At 41.9% G+C, this 22,164-nt stretch overlaps 1 protein-coding gene across 1 annotated transcript; it reads right to left on the bottom strand.

Moving 5' to 3' along the window:
• Positions 1-2: 2 nt before the first annotated feature.
• MKI67 (marker of proliferation Ki-67) lies at positions 3-17,045 on the bottom strand (the record flags this gene model as incomplete). Its single annotated transcript, XM_023515633.1, has 12 exons — positions 16,978-17,045; positions 16,446-16,612; positions 13,743-13,821; positions 13,534-13,649; positions 10,633-10,699; positions 8,871-8,916; positions 5,812-5,990; positions 4,406-4,739; positions 4,199-4,317; positions 3,918-4,089; positions 1,995-2,150; positions 3-862 (listed from the first exon to the last, which is right to left on the bottom strand). Coding segments are annotated over exons 2-12 (2,220 nt in total), but the record flags the coding sequence as incomplete, so codon positions are not given.
• Positions 17,046-22,164: the final 5,119 nt, after the last annotated feature.

The following is a 22,164-nucleotide window of genomic DNA, read 5'->3' as shown; positions in this document are numbered from 1 at the left end:
TCTTCCACAGATTGGACCTCTTCCCTGGGTGCTCTGGGCCTCCCCTTTCTTCCAGTTACACAGTCCTCTGGGTGTACTTTCTGTCGTGGAGTCTCTTGAAGCACTTTGGTGCCTTTATCTTTGTCTGTGTGCACATCTTCCTCTGGTGTTTGTGAGAGCCTGCTGAGTGCTGGGACCTCTTCTTTCAGGTCCACTTTTCCCAGAGATGTCTTGGGCCGTCCCTTCATGCTTGTGGGAGTGTTGATTGGTTCTGGCTGTAAAGATCTGTGGTGCACATTAGTAGTTAGAGCCTTCTCATTCATTGGTTCCTTGGTGTGATGTGGTGTTTGGAGGAGAGCTTGGCTATCTACCCCATCTTTTGTGGCGGCTCCCTCTGGGCATCTCTCGAGGCCTGCTGGGAAAGATGCTGGCTTACATGTCTGCCCCGAACTTCTAGTTCCCCTTCCAGCTGCCATCATTTCAGAATTTTCTTTTGATTTGATAATTTCCATATTTTTTTCAGGTCTTTCAATTTCTTCCATCTCTCCTACTTCCTTTTCTCGTAGTGGTGGCCTCTGTAGACCTCTTCCCATGATGTTATCAATGTCCCTTTCTGTGTCTTCACTCTTACTTTCTATAGGTACCTTCACTATATTTCTGAGCTCCATAGATCTCCTTAACCTGGTTGCACTGGACACTGTCTGTGAAGCCTCTGGCTCCATATCTGAAGTTTTCATCTTAACAGGAGTCACTCTAGAGGTGTTAGGAGTTTTCAGAACATTGTCATTTTCTTTTATACACTGCTGCCTTAAGGTAGGGCTTGCAGAATATTTATCAGATAGCTCTTTTAGTGCATTCTGCGTGCTCAAGAGCAAATTTTCTCCTGTGGAAAAAAAAATATAGTAAATATATTCTACTCACTGTCTTATGACAATGTAATATTTTATCCTCATGAAAGATAGTAGAAGAACAAGATATTTAGCTTCATGTTTCACTGAGCATGAGAAGCCACATATATGGCTATAAATCTATCTTACCTAAGAACTATGAACATGTAGGAATGTTATTTGGTGATTTAGTGGAGTTGTCAGGATCTATCTGATTATATAATGGAAATAATTCCTTCAGAGAGATCCTCTGAAGGCTGCTGCACCATGTGTCATTGACCTATATACAGGCATTTTTCTTCAAATATTAGAAACAAACACCTATTTCTTGCTCTGACCTATCAATGTTATACTTTGTACGGTTAGAATCCCTATTGCAATACTTACCTACGATAAGTATTGTCAGAGTAGCTAGCCATCCCCTCCATGGTAGGAGGATAGTCACCAACACCAAATAAAAGAGTAAGATACTTCCCTCTCCAGTCTCAGGCTCACCCTGCACCTGACCCACTTAGAAAACAAGCAGGAATAACTTCGTAGTACACAACTTATCTTTTTTGTAATTTGTAGTAATTTTGAATTTAATTTATATGTAAGTATGAGACAGCATTATAGTTTTCTGCTATATCATCCTCTTTGTTTACAATAAAGAAAGAGGCCAAAAGTGTACATGGGTCACTTAAACTTCTTAATGTCAATGTTAGTTTAACTGGTGATAGGAACTTCCCTTTCAAACAACCTAACAGAAAAGATGTAATGATCCTCATAAAAAATGTCTGTTTCAGAGAATAACAAAAATCTATAAGCTCCTTTTTTCTTTTTCTGAGAGAGAGTCTCACTATGTCACCGTGAGGAGAGTGCCTTGGCGTTACAGCTCTCAGCAACCTCAGCGATTCTCTTGCCTCAACCTCCCAAGTAGCTGGGACTACAGGTGCCTGCCACAACACCCAGCTATTTTTTGGTTGCAGTTGTCATTGTTGTTTTATCAGGCCCCGGCCAGGTTCGAACCCACCAGCTTTGGTATATGTGGCCGGTGCCCTAGTCACTGAGCTACAGGCACCAAGCCAAAAAAAATCTATAAAGCATCTACCCAAAAATATCACAGTGCCAAGAAAAAAGGAAACCAACCAAAATTCTCTGAAGTAGTTAGCAGAGGTTCTTCTCCTGACTTAGTTACTTGTAACTTTTTTCCAAGCAAATTCTCTGAACTTGAAAGAGCAACAGGACATGAGCTTATCGGTTGTGGTTTCTCCTTCACTGGTGTCTTGAACATTTCACTTAGTCCTGGTAAATGAAAACATTTGGGAAGCAACTGTCATATTGGTCATACATGGAAACAACCACCCCAGGCCACATGTACAAGAAGCTTCTGCAAATCATGGAAAATAACAACAGATCCCTCTCTAGAATTCCTGGTACACACGGACTCATAAAAAAGCAATTGCATTAATAGTGGACTAATTTTGTCAAGAAAGCAAAGGGAAAATGCAAGGTGGCCATAAAGGTCATGTGCAATTTGAAATTATGTGCAATTTTAAATTGCACAAGAGCTTTATGGCCACCCTGTATGTTATGTTCCTTCCTTTTCTTGGAAAAATGAAGCTAATTAACCTCTGTGGTCTTGCAGACCAGAGTTCTAGTCACAGCTCCTGTCCTGGAGGTCCTGCCTTCCAGGATCCAGAAGCCAAGTGTCTTCCTGCTATCTTCTGAAAGTCTTGTGCTTTTCAGTTCTCTATGTTATGTACAGTAACATGTGCCCATATTTTAGAAAATGGAGCCTGCCCATTTTTAGTACTGTCAAATAATGATATATATTTTTAAGAAATCTCTTTCAGAAAAACTCATATAATCCCATGTTTTCCTTACTTTCATCATGTGACATCAGTCTGGCAGTAATCTACAAAATGTGTTTGGGAAGCCAGTTCTCAGGACTCCCTTGCAAAACAGTCCATTCACTTAAAAATCTCTTCCTTCTATAGCCTTTCAGGTCATACTTTAAATGCCCAGAAGTTAGTCTTCAGCAGATACTAATGCTTTGTATTCAAATTTGCTCACACCAAGGGGTGAGAATTATTTGACTCTAGAAAAGCATCTTAAAAGAAGGAATGCTTGAGACAACCCATGATCACAGGCAACATTTCAAATTTCATTTATTCTTATTTTCAAGAGTTTGTTTAGAACATGTTAGTACATTTGTACACACTCATGTAACTTATAAAAATACACATGTATAAGTCTAGGTACATTATTTTTGTTGTTAATTTTTTTATAAAGATAAATGAATTGCTCCAATTATGACTCTAATTAGAGGGTAACTTGCACACATTATACTGAAGAGTATAACAATTCTTAAAATTCATAATCTGCCAAGAAATAAAATATTCCACCTATTCAGTTCAAATCTCACCTCCCTTCCAAACTGAACATAGTGAAAACCACTGGACAAATTATACAACTTGAAACCTAACATCTGCTCTCTTGAGCAGATTTATAGCACTCATTTATAAGTGCTACAACATTAAGCAAGTCAAGCCCCACTTTTACTGAGAATCAGAGTGGAAATATTTGCCCGATTGTTAATTGTTGAAGGGAACCTCCTCATAGGGATTTCTTTCAAGAAACAGTTAAAGTACCTAGAAAAAAGATAAATCTTGAGAAAGCAAAATATTGCTGAAACACAGTAAATCCACTTCTGGGATAAACTATTAATATAGCTGCAGGGAGAGAGGCAATGTTAAGAATAAGTTGTATTCTTCACTACGAAGCATTTTGCAATTTCCTCAGGGCACACTGCTCTCCAACATAAACATTTGACATTTCCATACCTACTTCGTAGAGGACACATGACCCCAAAATTGTTAGACACCTGTCCTTATAAAGCAAACCAGCTTTACCTTCCTTGAATATTATGACCCCAGAAGGTGGACTCAATTTTTTATTCTATAATCTCACTCACAGCAGATAAAAAAAGGTAGCAAAGCAAATTATCAACAAAGTCAAAAATAGGATCAAATGGGTTATGATTTATAAGAGCTGAGGCTATGTTTTTACCTGAAAGATCTTCCTTAATGTCCAATTTGTGGTTGGAAACAAAGTTGTTCAGCATTCTGTAGGGCTGAGCAGGCACGTTTACTTTTTCAATGTGAGCTTTTCCTATTATTATGGTACAAGGAGAGTTTGCATGGCCTGTGCTAAACTGTTGGTGAACATTGTCCATAGGCTTCTGTAGAAAACAGGAAGGAGAGGAAAACGTCAAAGCACTAAGACATACATCACCTGATCTTAAACAGTGCCAGCCATGCAAACACGCAGTTTACAGTGGCACCTCATACCTTCGGAGTGTTGGGTCTTCTCTGTCTTTTGTTTACTGGCTTTTGAGATGCACGTTTCACAACTTTTGTTTGTGTTTGTTTTGCGCCAAGTTTTACAACATCTGCCCATGATTTTGCAACTGTCAAAGGGAAGAGATGATGAAACTTCTCAAAAACTAATTAATAAGTAAATTCACTTGAATATATATTTGCCAGTACAACACTAACCAATTAAATTGGCTTCAGAAGCTCCACTTCTTCTTTTGGAACAAATCATCTGTAAAATGTCATGTTGATTCCGACTGATAGAAGTTCTCTTTGAAGGCAGGTTGCCACTCTTCCTCCCTCCTCTTTTAGGAATATCTGTCTGAGATTTGCTGCCACTGGAAACAAAGGATGCCTTGCATGATCTACAGCTTTGATCATTTGTAACCGGAGTTGTCCTAGGGCCAGGACCAGTACCAGGCCCAGGAGCTGGAGAGCTCACATACACGTTTTGTGCTGTCATTTCCAAATGGATTTCAGAAGCAGACTCTTCTTTGCTTGATGGTTGAGGCTGTTCCTGACAAGACAGAAATATTTTTAAGAAACCTTACCAAGGATGTAACATCTCCATAACAACTATTAGAAATCTATTTAATTAAAAATTTAATTTAAATCTTAAAGCATCAAATGTTTAAACTATTGTAAAGGGAAGACTGCCCCTATCACTTAGGGAGAAAAAAGGAAATTTAAGCAACTAAGACGGCATTGAGGTATCTCATGTAGAAGGATGGAAGGAAAGTCTGATCAGTGAAAGACAAGCCTGCTCTGAATTTAGTTCCAGCAAACCTGCAGCAGTGTCCAGGTCCCTGTGATCCATATGAAGGGAGAGCTGCTCTCCCTGGAGAGCCAGCATAAATGGAAAGCAAACCAGGCATCACTCTTATCTCCTATTGGTAAGAGAAGTAAAGATGGCCCAGGCCCTGTTATGAAGGTGAGCCAAAGGGTTGTACCTTTGCAGCAATTTAAAACAAAGGAGGACAACAGGGCGTGAGTTCTAAAAAACTATGTGACAGCTGGATGATTATCCTTATCATCAGTTAAATGCATTAAATGTAGCCTTGCAATTCTAAAAGAAAATAAAACAATCCTTATTGTTATATGAGGTGATGTATCGTTTTAACTGGTCATCTTTACTCTAACTGGATGGTGCTATAAGTGCAGGTGTCAGAGGACTCCTGCACTACAAAGGGAAGTACAGAGGATGCCCAGCTCACGCACATCAGAGCCACAGTTAGGGACCCAGATGCTCCCTTTTCAGCACCCAAATAGATGAGCTGTCATTCAATCTCTTTAAAATCTTCGTTAAAAAAAAAAAGAAAAAAGATGTTAATTATAATTCTACTTGTGTAGGAATTTTGGAAGGCATACAGGCAGTCCCCCAGTTACAAATGAGATAAGTTCTATAGATTTGTTCTTAAGTTGAATTTGTATGTAAGTTGAAACAAGTACATTTGCATATTACCTATAATAGCCTATTGTAAGTGCAAGTGTACATAAGTCAGATATTTGTAACTCGGGGACTGCCTACAGGTACCACATGAGTGAATCATCAGACAGCAATGGGAACCAATACCAATTTTTAAACTCACCTTGATAATTTTCTTCAGGACGGTTGTTGGGGTGTGAGTGACCAGAGACTTTCGTTTTGTTGGTGTTTCTCCTCTTTTGAGAGGGGTATTTGGAGGCAAATTTTCATCAAACAATTCTGGTCGTAGGTGACCACCAAAGGATACACGCCTTCGTTTCAATGGCCCCCCCTCACTTTTATCTGCAGTAATGATTACAAACATGGAAAGAGCAATGGAAAAAGCACACTAAGACTTGCAGTTTATTTCACATCCATACTAAAGACTAACCTGTTGGAAGTTCATTGATACCTAACACCCGCAGCATACCTTAACTCTCTTGTAATACTGATAAAGCTAAAGCTGCTTCAAGAGTACTTAAAAGATCTAAGGAAAAACCACTAGACATCAAGTTCCAATTGTTTTCTTTAGAGCACTGAAAAGTTGCATGTGGACGTAGCTTAAGAACAAGATCTGCCTGCAACAGTAGCTTTCACTTTAAAAGAGGACGGGGTAGCCGGGTCCATGGCCTGAGAACTTTCTAAAAAGATATGCACTTGGCCTCACTCAGACCTACCTAGTGAGGAGACTGTGAGAGCTGTACAAACTTCTGTAGATGATTTTGCTAGTCAGCTTACACTCCTATCACACCTCCCTGGAGCACCAGTCCCCATCCCTGGTCTCACTGATGCTACCCCTCTACAAGACTCAGTGGAGCACGGTGACTGATAGTCCAGGTTTCATTTTATAAGAATCTACTTCCCCAACACTAAGGACTATCTGTAGAAATAGAGCCCTGATAATAAGATCATTGCATCAGGATGTCTAGAGATCCTTTCTTTCTTTCAATAAGCCGACCCTGAAAAGTGTGGAAAGACACCAAGAAGCCACCACATTGAGCTTGGTCTGTCAGTGTCTTCATTAGCCACACCAAGATAAAAAGGAAACCTGCTTATCGGCACCACTACCACACTGAAGATCAAGTGGTTAATGTCTGTGAAGCATGAGTTTGCCTAACCTTTATGAAGTCTTGGGCCATGTGTTTACACTAAAATTGCTTCTAAGACACTCTGACAACAGAGTATAAATACCTGAACGCCATCACTATGTTCAGTGATTTCCAAGGGATTTCGAGTGATTTATTCTAAATGATACAAATCGTATGATAGTTAATAATAGTTTAGAATTAAACCCCAGGCAAAAGCAATTATGATTATTCTCCTTTCTATTTTGATAGGTGGAAAAGGAGAATCAAATATGCCTTAGGACCACCCTATCACCTTAACCAGCCACTGCTATGGGCATCCAGACAGCCTGCATCTCCTCTCCCATTCCTTGTTACAATTATCCAGGCCTTCAGCCTTCACCTGTCAAGTAAAATAATGAACATGTCTCTCTTACTTTGTCCCTTATGTGCTCAGATTATCTACCACAAAGATAATCATTACTGATTGAAAAAAGGTTTCATTAATTCTTATCTACATCTATGGCAGATGTTAATTTTTAGGAAAAATTTACACTTAAATGAACTTACTAATGGAATCACCAAAGTTGCTGATATCAACTGAACTAAGACCAGGTAAACCAGAGCACATCTGTCCAGCTGTAGTGCCCAATTTCTCAGGCCTGTTGAGGGAATCCTTTTGAATCTTCTTTTCAACTTCAGTGAGCCATAAAGTTAAAAACGGGTCACTCTGAATCTCTGTCTCAGTAGGCATAGCTTCCACATGTGTAGGAATACTCCTCCTCCTTTTAGAAGAGAGATTTTCTAACTTAGCAGAGTTGGCAGCCTCTTCTACTTTAGTTGTTTGAGTTCTAGTTAAAACTTTCCTAGGAGTAAGTATTTTATCCTCTGCCTTGAAGTCTTCAATTTTATCCAGACTCACAGAGGTTCTTCCACTAATAACATACAGGTCTTCATTCTTATGTTTTCGTGAAGGATTTTGTTGCTGTGAATATCGTCCTGGGGTCTTCACTTTAGTTGTCTCAGACGGAGACCTGCTGGAGCCCACGGCCTTTCTGGGCATAGACTCCCCCTCATCTCCTTTGCTCTCCTTCTGGCTGGGTTCTTGTCTGGGTGCAGCAGGGACTGTCAAGACGTGGGTGCTTTCACCAGATTTCCGTCTTGGTTTTCCTGAGACTACTAGTTGGGTCTCACTCTGTAAACCATCAGCACTTTCTTTTTCTGTTGTGTAATCACTTTGTGATCTTGATTTTTTATGATAAAGCAGAACATTTTCTTTTTGTGATGTTACCTCCAACTCTTTCTTCATTGACTGATAAAGCTTCCTAAAGGGAGATTCATTTTTTTTGCTACTTCCAAGATATTGCAAAGAGGAAAAAGACTTCGATTCTCCATTACAGCTCATTAATTTTACCCTAGAATTTTCTTTAAAATCTCCACAAGTGAGATCACTTGCATTTATGCCATAACGTCCGGGAAGTTCTGAGGAAGTACCATTAGGTGTTTCCTGGCCAACATTGTCTTTTGAGCCATCAAAGGCAGGACTGTCTCTTTTGATATTCTTGACATGTACCAGACGACTTTCCGAAACTTTTCCTTCTGTGACTTTTCGATGGGCATTGGAATCTTGATCTTTCCCATCTTGGCAATGAATTATAAAATAAGAAACAGAAGTTCAACATTTTCTTAATGATTAACATTGGAATTTAATATATTGCTTCATATTGTCATATAAAGTAGCTTTTCACTTAGCCTACAAAACACTTAATGCCTAAATTTGTATTTCTTATGAATGTAGTTTTATGATCCAAATAAATAAATCACATTAGTCTCTATAACCAGCATGAACTGTCATATATGCTACCAAACTGCTAAGAACTGAGTTGACATCTAAACAAGCAGTTTTCTTACCCTTGGACTTTCCTCTGTGACAGTGCCCAGCAATCGCTAAGGAACAAAAGTTAACTCAGGAATCTGCCTGCTTTTGACATGTTAACTGACACCTCTTACACTTTTGACAGACACCTTTAACACCTGCATTCTTATTGTCCCTTCCTTGCTATCATGTTTCACAAAACCTGATCTTTCAGATCTCTGATAAAACCAAACCACTACTCACCAGCATCAGAAGATAAGCTAGATCTTGAGACTCGATGTGATGGTTCCTATAGATTGGGAAATAAGAACAGCGATTTAAATACCTTTTAAATACTGGCAGTCATAACAAATAAAAAGGTTCTTTTAAGATTCTTTTTGATTGTTTTACTACACTTCTCTTATATGATTTTTACTTAAGAAATGGACCAAATCATTTGAGAGGTAGTGGTCCTAAAGTACCTCTTAGCTGACTTCCTTAGTTATTTCCCAACAACAATGGAAGAACCCAAAGCTAAAATTAAACATCAGACCTGTAACCCACCACAAACACAGAATCAATTTTAACAGAAATGGACCACAGAACTTATTGGTGAATCGAAGCTCCACTTAGCATATGCCCTCATGGCAGCCAGATATTGACTACAAGCCTGAAAGTCAAGGCACACACAGAGCACCCATGGGCACTGCGGCCTCAGAGCCTGCACTTCCTTTATATGGAATTTTTTGGAGTAGAAGAACTAAACAATAATTCATAAACAAGATTTAAAAAACTGATGGTGCCCAAGGAGGAAAATTATATCATCCAAATTAAGAAAAAAATTACCAAAAGCAAAGAATTTCCCTTCATTAGTTAATCAATTTCAAATTTGTTTAGTACCTAGCATTTTGCTTCTGAAACTATGTTAGGAGGGAGAGTTTTTAATTTCCAATCTTATACCTAAACAATACAAATGAAATATTAATAAAATTCAAAATACTTAAAATATGTAATTGTACATTTCAAATTACTGTAACATTTCCTACATAATCAATTTTAATACCCATTTTATCACAGACCAGTAACAAAACAAGCAGTCAGGGACTGCTGAGTGCACATATCTAATCTATAGTTCAACTAACTTTTGAGTATTCACTTTCACCTACTAACAAGATAGTAGTGACTAAGTGTGGGATACCCCAGAAACCAGCTTTCCCCACAGGAACTTGGGAACAGCAGGCTCAGCGCTGAGGCCACTCGTCTCAGGAAAAACCAACTCTTAACAGGGCAGAGATGCTGGAATCCAAGTACCTTGTTGCTAATTTTAGGTGCACCTAAGTCAAAAAACTCCAACAAGCTCATATGAAACTAGCTTAGGGAGCAATCAAAAAGTAGGAAAGATAAGAAACCTCAGAACATATCCTACACTGACTAAATCCCACAGCTTGTGCCCACAATTTGTTTTAATAAGCTGTACCAGTGGAATACATGCTTGGCAGTGAAGCACTCAAACCATAGGATTCTCTCACATGACACAGCAGGGGGATGCTCTTCCAGCCTCACAGGCCATCTGTCTAGCACAGTGAGAAAGCATTTTTGCCACTCACAGTTTTCAAGACATTTATTATTTCAGACACATAAAGATGGACAAATACAATGACTGAGAGACAAAATAAACCACCATATGACATAGTTCCCCAATTTCAGTTCTACATGTTGGGGGTATCCTAACTGTAGGGTTGCAAGAAGATGAGATCACAACATACTCCATAGACCATTTGACCAAAAGTGTAAGACTAACTAAGCATTCTCATTTTGAAGAATGAAGAGGAAATATTAGTTTTAGATTATTTTAATATGTGTAAGTTCATGTTTTAGTACTTTTAGTTATATTTTCCTCCTATAACCAATAAGCCATCCTTTTCTGTTACTGATTTAAGTGAGAAATCATTCATCAAAGTATACATAAATGACTCTTATTATGAAAAATAATCACAGCCCAAATTTAGAAAATCTTAACCATCACCTGTTTTTGTATTTTTCCTGGAAATTCCGTTGATTTGTTTCCATTCTGACAACTGTCATTTTCATACCTATAGTGCATAGAATGACAGACACAGATGGAAGTTAAAGATCTGTCCCCATGACTGAACTCTCCATATTGGATTATGTTCAAGGATCAGAGAACAAACTTTAGGCTTTGTTCAAGACATTACTATATACAAAGACATAAATTTAGAGTTAGAAAAGTGTTTTTACATTAAAAACTTATATAAGATGCATCAAGTTAGTTTTAAAAACACCATTGCCAGAGGATGAGGACTGATTAACTTCTGACTACTGGCTGGCCTGGGTATGATTTAACAATATTCCTGAGCATTTTCTATGTGCAAAACTGAAGGATAGGAGACTGAAATTGGGTTTTCTCTAATTGACATCCATAGAAGTCACCTAATGGCTTGGAAAGTCAACCAGGAAGCCTGCAGGCAAATGACTCTTAATCACATTGTAAAGTCACACCCTTTAGGGTAATTACAAAGTTATATATTAGAACACTATGCTTGGGCAGCACCTGTGGGTCAGTGGGTAGGGTGCCAGACTTATACCAAGGGTGGCGGGTTCAAACCTGGCCCTGACCAAACTGCAACAAAAAAATAGCCACGTGTTGTGGCAGGCACATATAGTCCCAGCTACTCAGGAGGCTGAGGCATGAGAATCGCCTAAGCCCATGAATTGGAGGTTGTTGTGAGCTGTGTGACGCCACAGCACTCCACCAAGGGCAATAAAGTGAGACTATCTCTGCAAAAAAAAAAAAAAAAAACCAAACTATGCTCACTCCAATTTCCCACTTACTCGATCTGCGTCTGAACAGAACGGGCACATCTTAAGAAGACTACATTTAGCAAGATACATAATTGTTCAGTGTTCAATGATCTCAGTGACCAATCCATAGAAGCAATCCTTTATTTCACATAATGAAAACTCAGCTCAGAAAGGACCTGATTGTGATTTAGATGTAACATAAAGCAATCAGGCATCTGGAACATTTCCTCATGGTAGCAGAGTTCTAAATCAAGTCCTTCTTTTCTAAAATCCATTGTTAATCTTTGCTGTAGGTCTTTAATCATATCATTCATCTCAATTTGAACAGTATCTCATTTTGGGGGGAAGTAGTTCAGGTCTCCATTCCACATCAAATACCTTCTACCTAGAAGTCTATATTCAAAAAAAAAATATCCCCAAGAAGCACCGTAAAAGAAATGTCCAGGGAATTTAAGTAGTGATTAGAAAATACCTACTTAATGAAAATGAAGACAGTAACAGAGGCAAAAATCCCATTAGCAAAATGGATTCAAAAATTCACCTGACAGTGGGTTCCAACAGACAAGTTAAACCATAATAATTATGAAAAATTGAAGTTAAGGTGTTGGATGGAAAAGTTATACTATGCAAATACAAATCTAAAGGCAATTAGTTTAGCTATACTTATTATCCAAAGGAACATCAAGTTAAGGCAGAAAGCATTACTAAAAGGCAGAGGACATTTCTAAATGAAAAGAGTTCTATGTACCAAAAGGACATACTTTCTAAACTATATCCCACGGTAAAGTCTCAAAATATACAAAGCAAAAACTAATAGAGAAAAAAAAGAAAAAGTAAATAAATCCTCAGTGGATGATTTCAATAAATCTGAGAGTAATTACTAAGAATATACTACAAGATTTGACTCTAATGGGCATATATACATATAACATTGAGTCTCACAGCTATATACATTGTTCTCAAATATACAGATTAGTAAGAAGTTTAATTGTATCTATTGTGAAGCAAGCCTTCATACATTTCAAAAACTGAAAACTAGCTAAATGTCCATCCAGAACAAATAGATTGTTTAATTATATGTATCACTGTATATATCATACATAATTTTTCAATGAAATACTTATGCAGTGAGAAAACCAAACTAAAACCAAAAAAAGACATCCATCAAGCTATGAAATCTCACAAACACAAGAACAAAAGTTAGATACAAATGTGTACATTAGTAATTAGACATACAAAACTACAACATTTAAAGATCTATGCTTAGTCCGAAGACTAATAATGGTGGGTTACTTGGTAAGGGAAATAAGTAGTGAATTTGACATGATAAAAACTTCTGGAGATATTCTTTATGAGTTCAGTGGTATATTAGTTTGCGAGGGATGCCATAATAAAACACCAGACTGAGTGCCTTAAATAACAGAAATTTACTTCTCACAGTTCTGGAGGCTGAAGTCCAAGATCAAGGGTTGGATTCCTCTGCATCTCTCCTGGGCTGGCAGATAGCACCCTCCTGCAGCCTCTTCTCATGGTCTCTCCTCTGGGCACCTGCTCCCCTTGTGTCTCTGTGTCCTAACCTCCTCTTATCATAACAACACCAGTCATTGATAAGGGCCCACACTAATGGCCTCAGCTTAACTTTAAGTGCCCTCTCTCCAAAATATAGTTACCTGCTAAGGTACTAGGCTTTGGGGATTCAAAATTGGATTTCAGAAAAGCCCATCCAGTTCTTCACAAGGGTGTTCACATCATGATAAACTGTTCTGTACTCAAGTTTTATACCTTTCCTAGAAGTCTACTTTGCTTTAAAATAAAAAGAAACTAGAAATCTCATGCAGTTTCGCAACACTCCCAAGGAAGCAACAAACTCCTTTAGGACAAAGTCACTTTTCTTTTACCTATTTCTGTGCACTCAAATCCTTGAATTTTATCAGATCAGAGACCCATTTGTCATCATTCTAGATCCATGTACTTTTAAATTAAGACTGATGTTGAAAATAAACACATTCATCAATATTAGAGAAAGATCACTGTTGAACTGTGAGACTAGTTACAGTAAATCAGAAGGTGCCAATCATTGTTAGCAAAATGAGTTTTTACCTACCTGAAAGATCGATCAATAACGGTTATTACATCTCCATGTTTTAGTTGTACAGGCTTATTAATAGCTGACCCATTTACTTGTGTTGGATTTGTGGAGCTAAAATTATATAAAATTGCCTGCAAATGAAGAGGAGGAAAGTATGCAAATAATGAATAGATACAAAGCAAACTGAAAAGTTCTAAAAAATCAACTTTTAAAAACTCACTTACCTCCTGCTCACTGATTTCAATTTTGCAATGTTGTTTGGACACTACAGGAAGCTGGATACGGATGTCACATTCGATACCCCTTCATGCAAAAGAATTAAGATTTTTGGTTGTTCTAACTTTTAAAAAATTACCTCAGTTTCTCAAAATCTAACAGACTCTGACTAGTATGTTTGATATGTAAATGTAATGACATAAAGGAACAACAAAACAAAATGGACAATGTAAACAATCTCTTTATTTTGCAATTAGTTTTTGGAAGTACTGCAACTACTTTATATCTTTAAAACTTAGAATGCATAAAAATAATTATAAAAGAAAATACTAAAATATCAATTATCTCCTATATAAACAGCCATACTTAAAAGACACATAGAAGTACATCAATTTTGAAGAATGACTAATTATTTTTAACACTCTGTGCTTCAAGAAAAGTTTACACACTTGAGAGGCCGAGGCGGGTGGATTGCCTGAGCTCATGGGTTTGAGACCAGCCTGAACCAGAGTGAGACCTCATCTCTAATAATAGCTAGGCGTTGTGGCAGGTACCTGTAGTCCTAGCTACTCAGGAGGCTGAGGCAAGAGAATTGCTTGAGCCCAAGACCTTGAAGTTGCTGTGAGCTATAACACCATGGCAGTCTACTGAGGGCGACAATGTGAGACTCTATCTTAAAAAAAAAAAAAAAAGGTATCCTTCTTTGTAACATTTTATATATTTAAAGCTTTAATTATCCCCAAATGTGCTATATTTTATGCTAGCAATGCTCTGCTTCAGTTTCTTCATATATAAAAAAGAGGTTACATTATTTGCCTGGTACATGGTAAATGTTCTTATCAGTAAAATTTTTATTGTTGTTTTAAAACTAAACTGTATTAACTGACAGTTTGCAAACATTAAAAACACTAATATTCAAGCAAAAAAAGACCCAGTATTTAGATTTAACTTCTTTCCACAGAAAGGTAATATAACCAAGCAGAGGACTAAACAATGCCTAAACCAAATGTAAACCAACAAAAGAGCTTGTTAGCAGGTTCCTGGGTTCCTGCTCATCTTGTGGACAAACCATGCCAGGGCCTGTTCTCCACATGAACCTCCAGGTCTAGAAATGAGGATGTGTTTGCAGGAGAATACAAACAGAAGAGTGCTTTTTAGCCTCAGCACTGTTGCCATGTCAGGCCAGATACCTTCATGTTGTGGGGCTGCCCTGTGCACTGCAGGTAAGCAGCACCCCTGACCCTGTTCAGTGATGCTAGTGTATGCCCCTTCTCTACTGGGACAGGGGGAAAATATCTCAAGATCTTATACAATGACCCCTGGGAAGTAAAGCAGCCCTATGGTGAGAACCATGGCTATCAAGTGATTGCCAATGCAAGTTTGCAGTCCATATTCCTACTAAATGTTACTAGAATGATAAATATTGACCATGTGTAATATGCCAGACAGCACACCTGCTCCTGTGTCCATGATTAACAAGACAGTTTTTACCCTTGAGGAGCTAGTCCAGTGGGAGAAACAAACCAACAACTCATCCCTGAATTTGTGCTATTAGGAAAACACAAGTTTTCATAAGAGGCTTAGTTTAAGGTACCATTTAAACCGAAACTTGAATGATGGGTAGAGAGAACTTTCCAGTCATAAACTTCCATCTGTGTAAAAGTACCATGGTACACAAGAGTTTAGAATGCCTTAGGTGGAATAAATAAGGTAGGTGACTTTGTTGGGAGGATGGGATGAGGCCAGAATGGGGGTCACAGGTCAGAGCACACAGAGAGGGTAGGTAACCTCACACCTCTGAGGACACTGTTAAAAGCTGATAGGCCAGCTGTCAGTATCTGTGCCTGTCCTAGGGGGCAGGGCTATGACATCTCCAAAGGTGTAGGCAGCAGAAAAGTTTTCAAAACACAGGCGGGAGGACTTGCCCTCCCATTTCCATAGTTCTGGAAACAACCAAGAGCCAAGCATCCAGCTTCTCTCCTTCCTTCTCAGTGTCAAGAGTACCAATGATGCCCTTCTGGGAGACTGGCAGAAGCACCCAATGACTTCTAAAGGCTACCAGGAGCCAGTTATTTCTATCTTTCTCCATCAAAAGCTTTTCACCAAATCATTTTTAAATTTTTTCTTTAATTAAAAAGACCCACTTAGGGCAGCGCCTCTGGCTCAGTGGGTAGGACACCAGTCCCATATACCGAGGATGGCAAGTTCAAACCCGGCCCCGGCCAAACTGCAACAATAACAAAAAAATAGCCGGATGTTGTGGCAGGTGCCTGTAGTCCCAACTACTTGGGAGGCTGAGACAAGAGAATCACCTAAGCCCAGGAATTGGAGGTTGCTGTGAGCTGTGTGACACCATGGCACTCTACCGAGGGCGACAAAGTGAGACTCTGTCTCTACAAAAAAAATAGCCGGGTGGTGGGGCGGGCGCCTGTAGTCCCAGCTACTCTGGAGGCTGAGGCAAGAGAATCGCCTAAGCCCAGGAGCTGGAGGTTGCTGTGAGCTGTGTGACGCCAGGGCACTCTACCGAAGGCGACAAAGTGAGACTCTGACTCTACCAAAAAAAAAGATCTACTTAAATATAAACAACTATGTTGACAATGTATGGGGGGGAAAACGCCAAGGGAATCGGAGCACAGGAAGCTGTTCCTGTGATTAAGACACTTTCCACCTTCCACCTAAGCCGCCATGTCCCCTGACCCCGCAGAGCTCACCTTCCAAACAAGCAGGTGCTGAGGCTCAAGGGAAAGTGGGGACCGTCCACCCCGCTCCTCTTGATGGTAACTAGGCGCCTGGCAGGCCGCATGTTCTAAACAACGCGTAGAGTGTCTCCGCGGAGGAAGGCCAGGCTGGTAGAGCCGAGTCTGCAGCGCCTCTTCCACTGCAAAAAAGGCAGGGATGACTCTGAAGAGAAGGGGACCGAGAGGCGACTAGCCAGGGACCGACCAGGGCGGCCAGTCCAACTCCCCCCGGCCCTGCCCGCAGGTCCGCACCGTAACTGCCCGGTGGAAACCCGCGCTCGTCCCGGGCTGCACCCCATGGCGCTCCCGGCGCCCCACAGCCCAGGATCCTGTCCCCGGGGCCGGCGCCGCCCGAAATTCCCACCCAGACCCCCGGCCGGAGCCCAGGACCAGCCGGGCCCAGGCCGCGCCCCCCGCCCGCTCGCAGGAGCCCCGAGGGTCCTCGCGGCTCTGGCCCCGGGCCCCGGACAGCCCCGGTGCCCCCGAAGCCCCGGCCTCGCCTTACCTGGGGCGAATCGGCCCACACGGCCGCCCGTCGAACCACCGCTCGTCACGTCTCACCCAAAATCCGCAGCAGGGGACGCGACGACCCGCGTCCTCCGCTCGCCGCTGCCCAGCGAGCCGAGCCCGCCGCGCGTGCCACGCAGCGAGGGACGCCGCCCGCGTGGCCGCGATCACCCCGCCCCGCAGACCCCGCTCCTCCCGCCGCCACCCCCGATGGCGACCCGATGGCCCTCCCGCCGCTTCTCGCGGCGTCTCTCACAGTTCGGAGTTTGGCGGCTCCAGCCGCGTCAGCTCACGCGCAGCGCGCGCCCGGTTCAAACGTAAACGGATATTCAAATTCTGGCGCTAAGCGCTGCGATTGGGCAGGATGGGGTGGGATGGGGCCAATAGGAAGGGCGTGGGCGGGGCAGGAGGCGCGGCAACGTCTCCGAGGAGGGGAAGCCGTGTTGCGCAGCGCCGCGGGGTAAGCTGCGCAACCGGAAGAAAAATGCTGTATTACTGTCCTCAAAATATAGCGTTTAAAGGACAGAAACGAAACATAGTTCCACTGCCGAGATAGCCTCTCCATCCTTTACTCTAAGGATCAAACACATAGAACACTAGAGGTTACTCATTCCAAGAAGATGGAAAAATTTTTAAAACCTAAAACCTTTCTCCTGTCTCCACCTCTCGCAAGCTTAACCAATCATTTAAAGTAGTTTCCTGTCTTTCCAGTTTTACACATCTTATTCTCTTTTTCCAAAATACACACAAAAAGAGCATAATGTACACATTGTTCTATACTTTCTGTACTCTGCTTTTAAAAATCTCAAGGCTGTTTCCATGAAGCACATTCTCCCACTTTTCTTTCTTTTTTTTATTTGGGATTAATGTGAGGGTGCATATGATTAGGTGGTTGCAGAATATGTGGCTTTGGGAAACCATAATTTGCTTGATCATTACTGCTTCCACACAATGTTTTGCTATTAGAAAAAATCCACCAATTAAAATAACTGTGCGGGGATGAACCCTAAAATAATCCCAGGTAACTGGACCGTGGCTTCTTTGATCAAGAGAAGGGGCATTTACAGTGTGGCAGGGGGATTCTTTGGGGGATCGTGAGATCAAAGCACGTGTAATAACAATATTTTTTTACGTTTTTCATTTATTCTCTCAAAAGAGTGGGGTGGAGTTTCCCCGAATTGTGAAAATTCAGCTATCTTCTATTAAGCCAGGTATTAGAGACTTGCAAAAATGTGAGATAATACTGCTGCTTTTAGTTTTTTTGTTTTGTTTTGGACAACACAGATTTTTTTTCCCGTAAAAATAAATTATTGGTGTTAGCATGAGTTTATTTTTCAATGAAATAATACGTGAATGTTCTTTAAATTCCTCAATTTTAAGTTGAAGCATATTAATAGTAAGTATAGATAGATATAACCCACGTAGGTAAAAATTCTGAGTGGTTCTCAATCATTCTTAAGTGTAAAGAAGAAAAAGATTGAGCCCTTCTGTCTGGAGAGGCTCAACAACGAAGAAACAGACGTCTCTGGAAATGTGGAAACCCTAAAGAAATCAACCCGAAGGTGTAGGGCAGCCACTGAATTGTATGGGCTGACCCTGATATATACCAGAAAAGTTAAATGCTGAGATCCTATACACTATTGGGGGGGTCCTTAGTTTCCATTTCCTCCCCCACTAAACAATCAAAGCTCACCACTGAAAAACACCCCCACACCCTGTCAAACGCTACCTTTCTCATCATAATTACTGCTTGTTTTCAGGGACATTCTTCTTTCTTTAGGGAGGTAGCCTCATTAGAACTACAAGGTGCTAGAATGTCCGTTCCCTGGAACGGGAATGTTGAGAGTGGCGGGTCTGAGAGCTGCGGGACAGCCTGTCTTTAGACCGTTTGATGACAGCCCCTCACAAAGGTGCTTTCAGTTAAATTTTAGTCGTGGCTAAGGATTTCGTTATAAACACCGACCTCACGGCTGTGCAGAGAGCCCCTTGCACCCCTGTCCCCGGCTTCCGGCTTCCGGCTCTGCGGCTCCTCCCAGCCTTAACAGATCTCTGATACAGCGGGAACAAAACCCTGCAGTTAGAGCACTAGCGATTCCGGGTGCGCAAGAAAAGGCTTTGGGGGTGGGGGACTGTGAGCCTGGGGAGTTCAAGGAGTCAATTTCCAGGTCGCAGGGTCTGCGGGCCCCGCCAGAGATCAGGCAGCCGGGGACAGTGTGTGCAGGGGAGCTGCTGCCCTGGGCCCGTCTCTCTCTTTCTTCTTCCACCTCCCAATTCCCCCAGTGTTAATAAATTTAAATGGACAGTGGCCCCAGGCACACAAAAAAAGACTCCAGTAATTCCCGTAACTCTGTGCCCGTCCGAGTAGAGGGTGTGTTGCTAATAGATTTTGAGTTTATTTTCAATGAATATTCATTATAATTTGGAACATTCATGTTGTTTCATCACCTGCTTTAGTAACATTCTGTGTAAATCCGTGTGTATTGTTTATATATACACAGATACATATATAAACATACAATGTAGAGGGGGGAGGAGAAAGAAAGAAAGAACAGTTGAAGGTAAATAGAATGGGAGCGAATAAAAGATTCTTAAGCACACAAGTCTGTGAGTTCCCTTAGGATAAAATTTGGTGGGGGGAAGTGAAGTAGTAGCCCGAGCTGGAAGAAAAAGGGACGCTGTGGGGAGCTGCATTCTGAGAGCCCCGAGTCAATCCTGCAGTGCTGGGCGCTCCCGCCCCTGTTACTGAGACCCTCTCTTTGGCTTTGCTGTTTGTCTTGTTTATTTATAAATTTCCTTCTTGGCCTTGACTTGGGCTCCTTCCGGCATCACCAGTCCCAGTAAGGGACCTATGAGGGTCCCCTCAGCTTGCGGAGGCGGTTTCAAGAACGGAAATACTGACTGCTCCTCCCCCCCGCCAGCCCCCAGGGGCTCCAGGCCAAGCGCAAGATGGGGACACTCCAGGCCCCACCTCCCGAGCAGCTGTGCCCCTGCAAGTACAGCCCACAAATACGGTTAATTTGGGTGGAGCCTCATCCAGACAGCCCCGCGACGGTGGGCGACAGGTGTCCCTGAGCCCACGAGGAGGCCCCTCCCCTTTCAGGCCACGGGACCCTACAGCGGTTGCCCGGTAGGGGTCGCTGCTCCAATCAAGGGAACCCCGGGATCCCCACTTCTTCCCTACTTGGTCTCACCTCTATGCCCGACCCACTTCGGGTTGCTAACGGTGGAGAAGACAAAGACCTCAGTGGGTGTGGCAGGGGGCGGGGGATGGAAAAAATTGGCCCCCGCCAGGTAAGAAGTGCAGGGCCTTCTGAAAGAGGGCCAGGGCACTCTCAGTAGCGGAAGGGGTGGGGGCGCATCACTGAGATCCTGGCCACGCCAGGATGTCTGGTTATTGTCAGCGCAGCCCCGAAGCCCAGACACGCACAACACCCAAGAGCACCTGCCTGTCTTCAACCCCGCCCCAAAGCTGAACTCACTACTGAGGCTCAGGCTCCTGTCAGCTGCGTGTCGCAGCTCCCTGGGCAGGAAACAAGTGCCCCCACCCAGGTCAGGAGTTGGGCTCCTCTCACCCTTCCCCTTCTTGGGGGTGGTGTGATGGAGGTGGCCAGGTTCTGCAGCACGGTTCCTCCCCCATCCTAGTCTCCCACCTGGTCCCCTGGCCTTTGTAACTGGGCTGTCTGTCCCTGATGTGCCTTCCCTCAGGGCAACTTGTCCAAAGCACAGATGAAACTATACCTCTCCCCAGGGGAAATTCTGTTAGCTGTTCTCCACTCCAGTTATGCCCCAACTCTGAAGAGGACAAGTTCTAACCCCCAGTACCAACACCTGACCTCAGGGTAGGCTCTTTCTTAGGGTATTCACCATCTACACAGGACTTCAGCCAATTCACATCAGATTATGTTACGTCTAGGCTTACCCCTTTAAAAGGCTTCTAGTGGTGTGTACCTACACCCCGGCAGGAGTGTACACACCTTTTCAATATTCATGCTGCCCTTAAGTTTTATAACTTCAAACTTTGCTTTCACAGTTGTGAATATCACTTTGCTAAATCCCCCCTCCCATTTTCATGTTTTCTTCTCTAATATTTTATTAGTACAAATACTTCTCTGATGAACATCTTGAGAAAGTTTTGGGGGTATTACAGATTGTGTTCTTAGTAGTTCCTCAGATCTAGTTTCTGGGTCAAGTAGGTTTTGTACCGTCAAGTCACCTGCTTTCCAAAAGAGTAATGATGCTTTCTCCACCCAATGCAATGCCTGGGAATATTTGACAACTGTTTATATCCCTGTTCTGCAGGGTGAGTAGAATTTTAAAAATCAGTCATTAAGCTAAAAATATTAAAAGCTATTTTACCGGATTGTTTGGAAAAATGTGTGTAAGGATTAAAACTCTCCAGTTTGGTGGGGCAAGGTGGTTCATGTCTGTAATCCTAGTGCTTTGGGAGGCCAAGGCAGGTGGATTTCCTGAGCTCAGGAGTTTGAGACCTGCCTAAGCAAGAGGGATACCCTGACTTGACTAAAATTACAAAAATGACCCAGGTGTTGTGGCTGCTGCCTGTAGTCCCAGCTAGTCAGGAGACTGAGGAAAGAGGATCTCTTGATCCCAAGAGTTTGAGGTTGCAGTGAGCTATGATGCCATGGCCCTCCATACAGGGTGACAGAGTGAGATTCTGCCTCAAAAAACAAATAAACAAAACCCCTCTTCATCTCCTAAAACAGATTTTACTTCTGACTAATACAGAGAGTGGGGCAAAGAGGGAAGAAATGGGACCTAAAAGACACCCCCAACGTGATGCAAAAGCCAATAGCAAGTCTTTCAGAATAGGGTCACTGGAGTGTGCAGTGGAGAAGTGAAAGTGAAATAAGGTTGCAGGGGATGTCGAGATGCCCGTTGACTCCTGTGCGGGAATAACTTCAGTTCAAGTGGGGAGACTGGTTTAGCCATAGTAATTACAGCACAGGACTCTACCAGCTAATAGAGATGTTCCCAATTTGATAAATGAAATCATCAAAATAAAGTTATATTTACATATAATTAATAATCTAATGCAAAAAGTCATTGTTTCCACTGCCAAATGTCTGCATGACTCAGGACTCGAGACTGCCAAGGCCATGGTCTCAGACTACCCTAATCCACAGACTTCCTGGGACTGAGGGTTCCTACAGAGTGCACCCGTAGATCC

This window comes from Otolemur garnettii, unplaced genomic scaffold, assembly GCF_000181295.1.
Source record: "Otolemur garnettii isolate 467f Iridium unplaced genomic scaffold, OtoGar3 scaffold00075, whole genome shotgun sequence".
NCBI classification, from domain to species: domain Eukaryota; kingdom Metazoa; phylum Chordata; class Mammalia; order Primates; family Galagidae; genus Otolemur; species Otolemur garnettii.
This window is presented reverse-complemented; position numbering and strand designations above follow the sequence as displayed.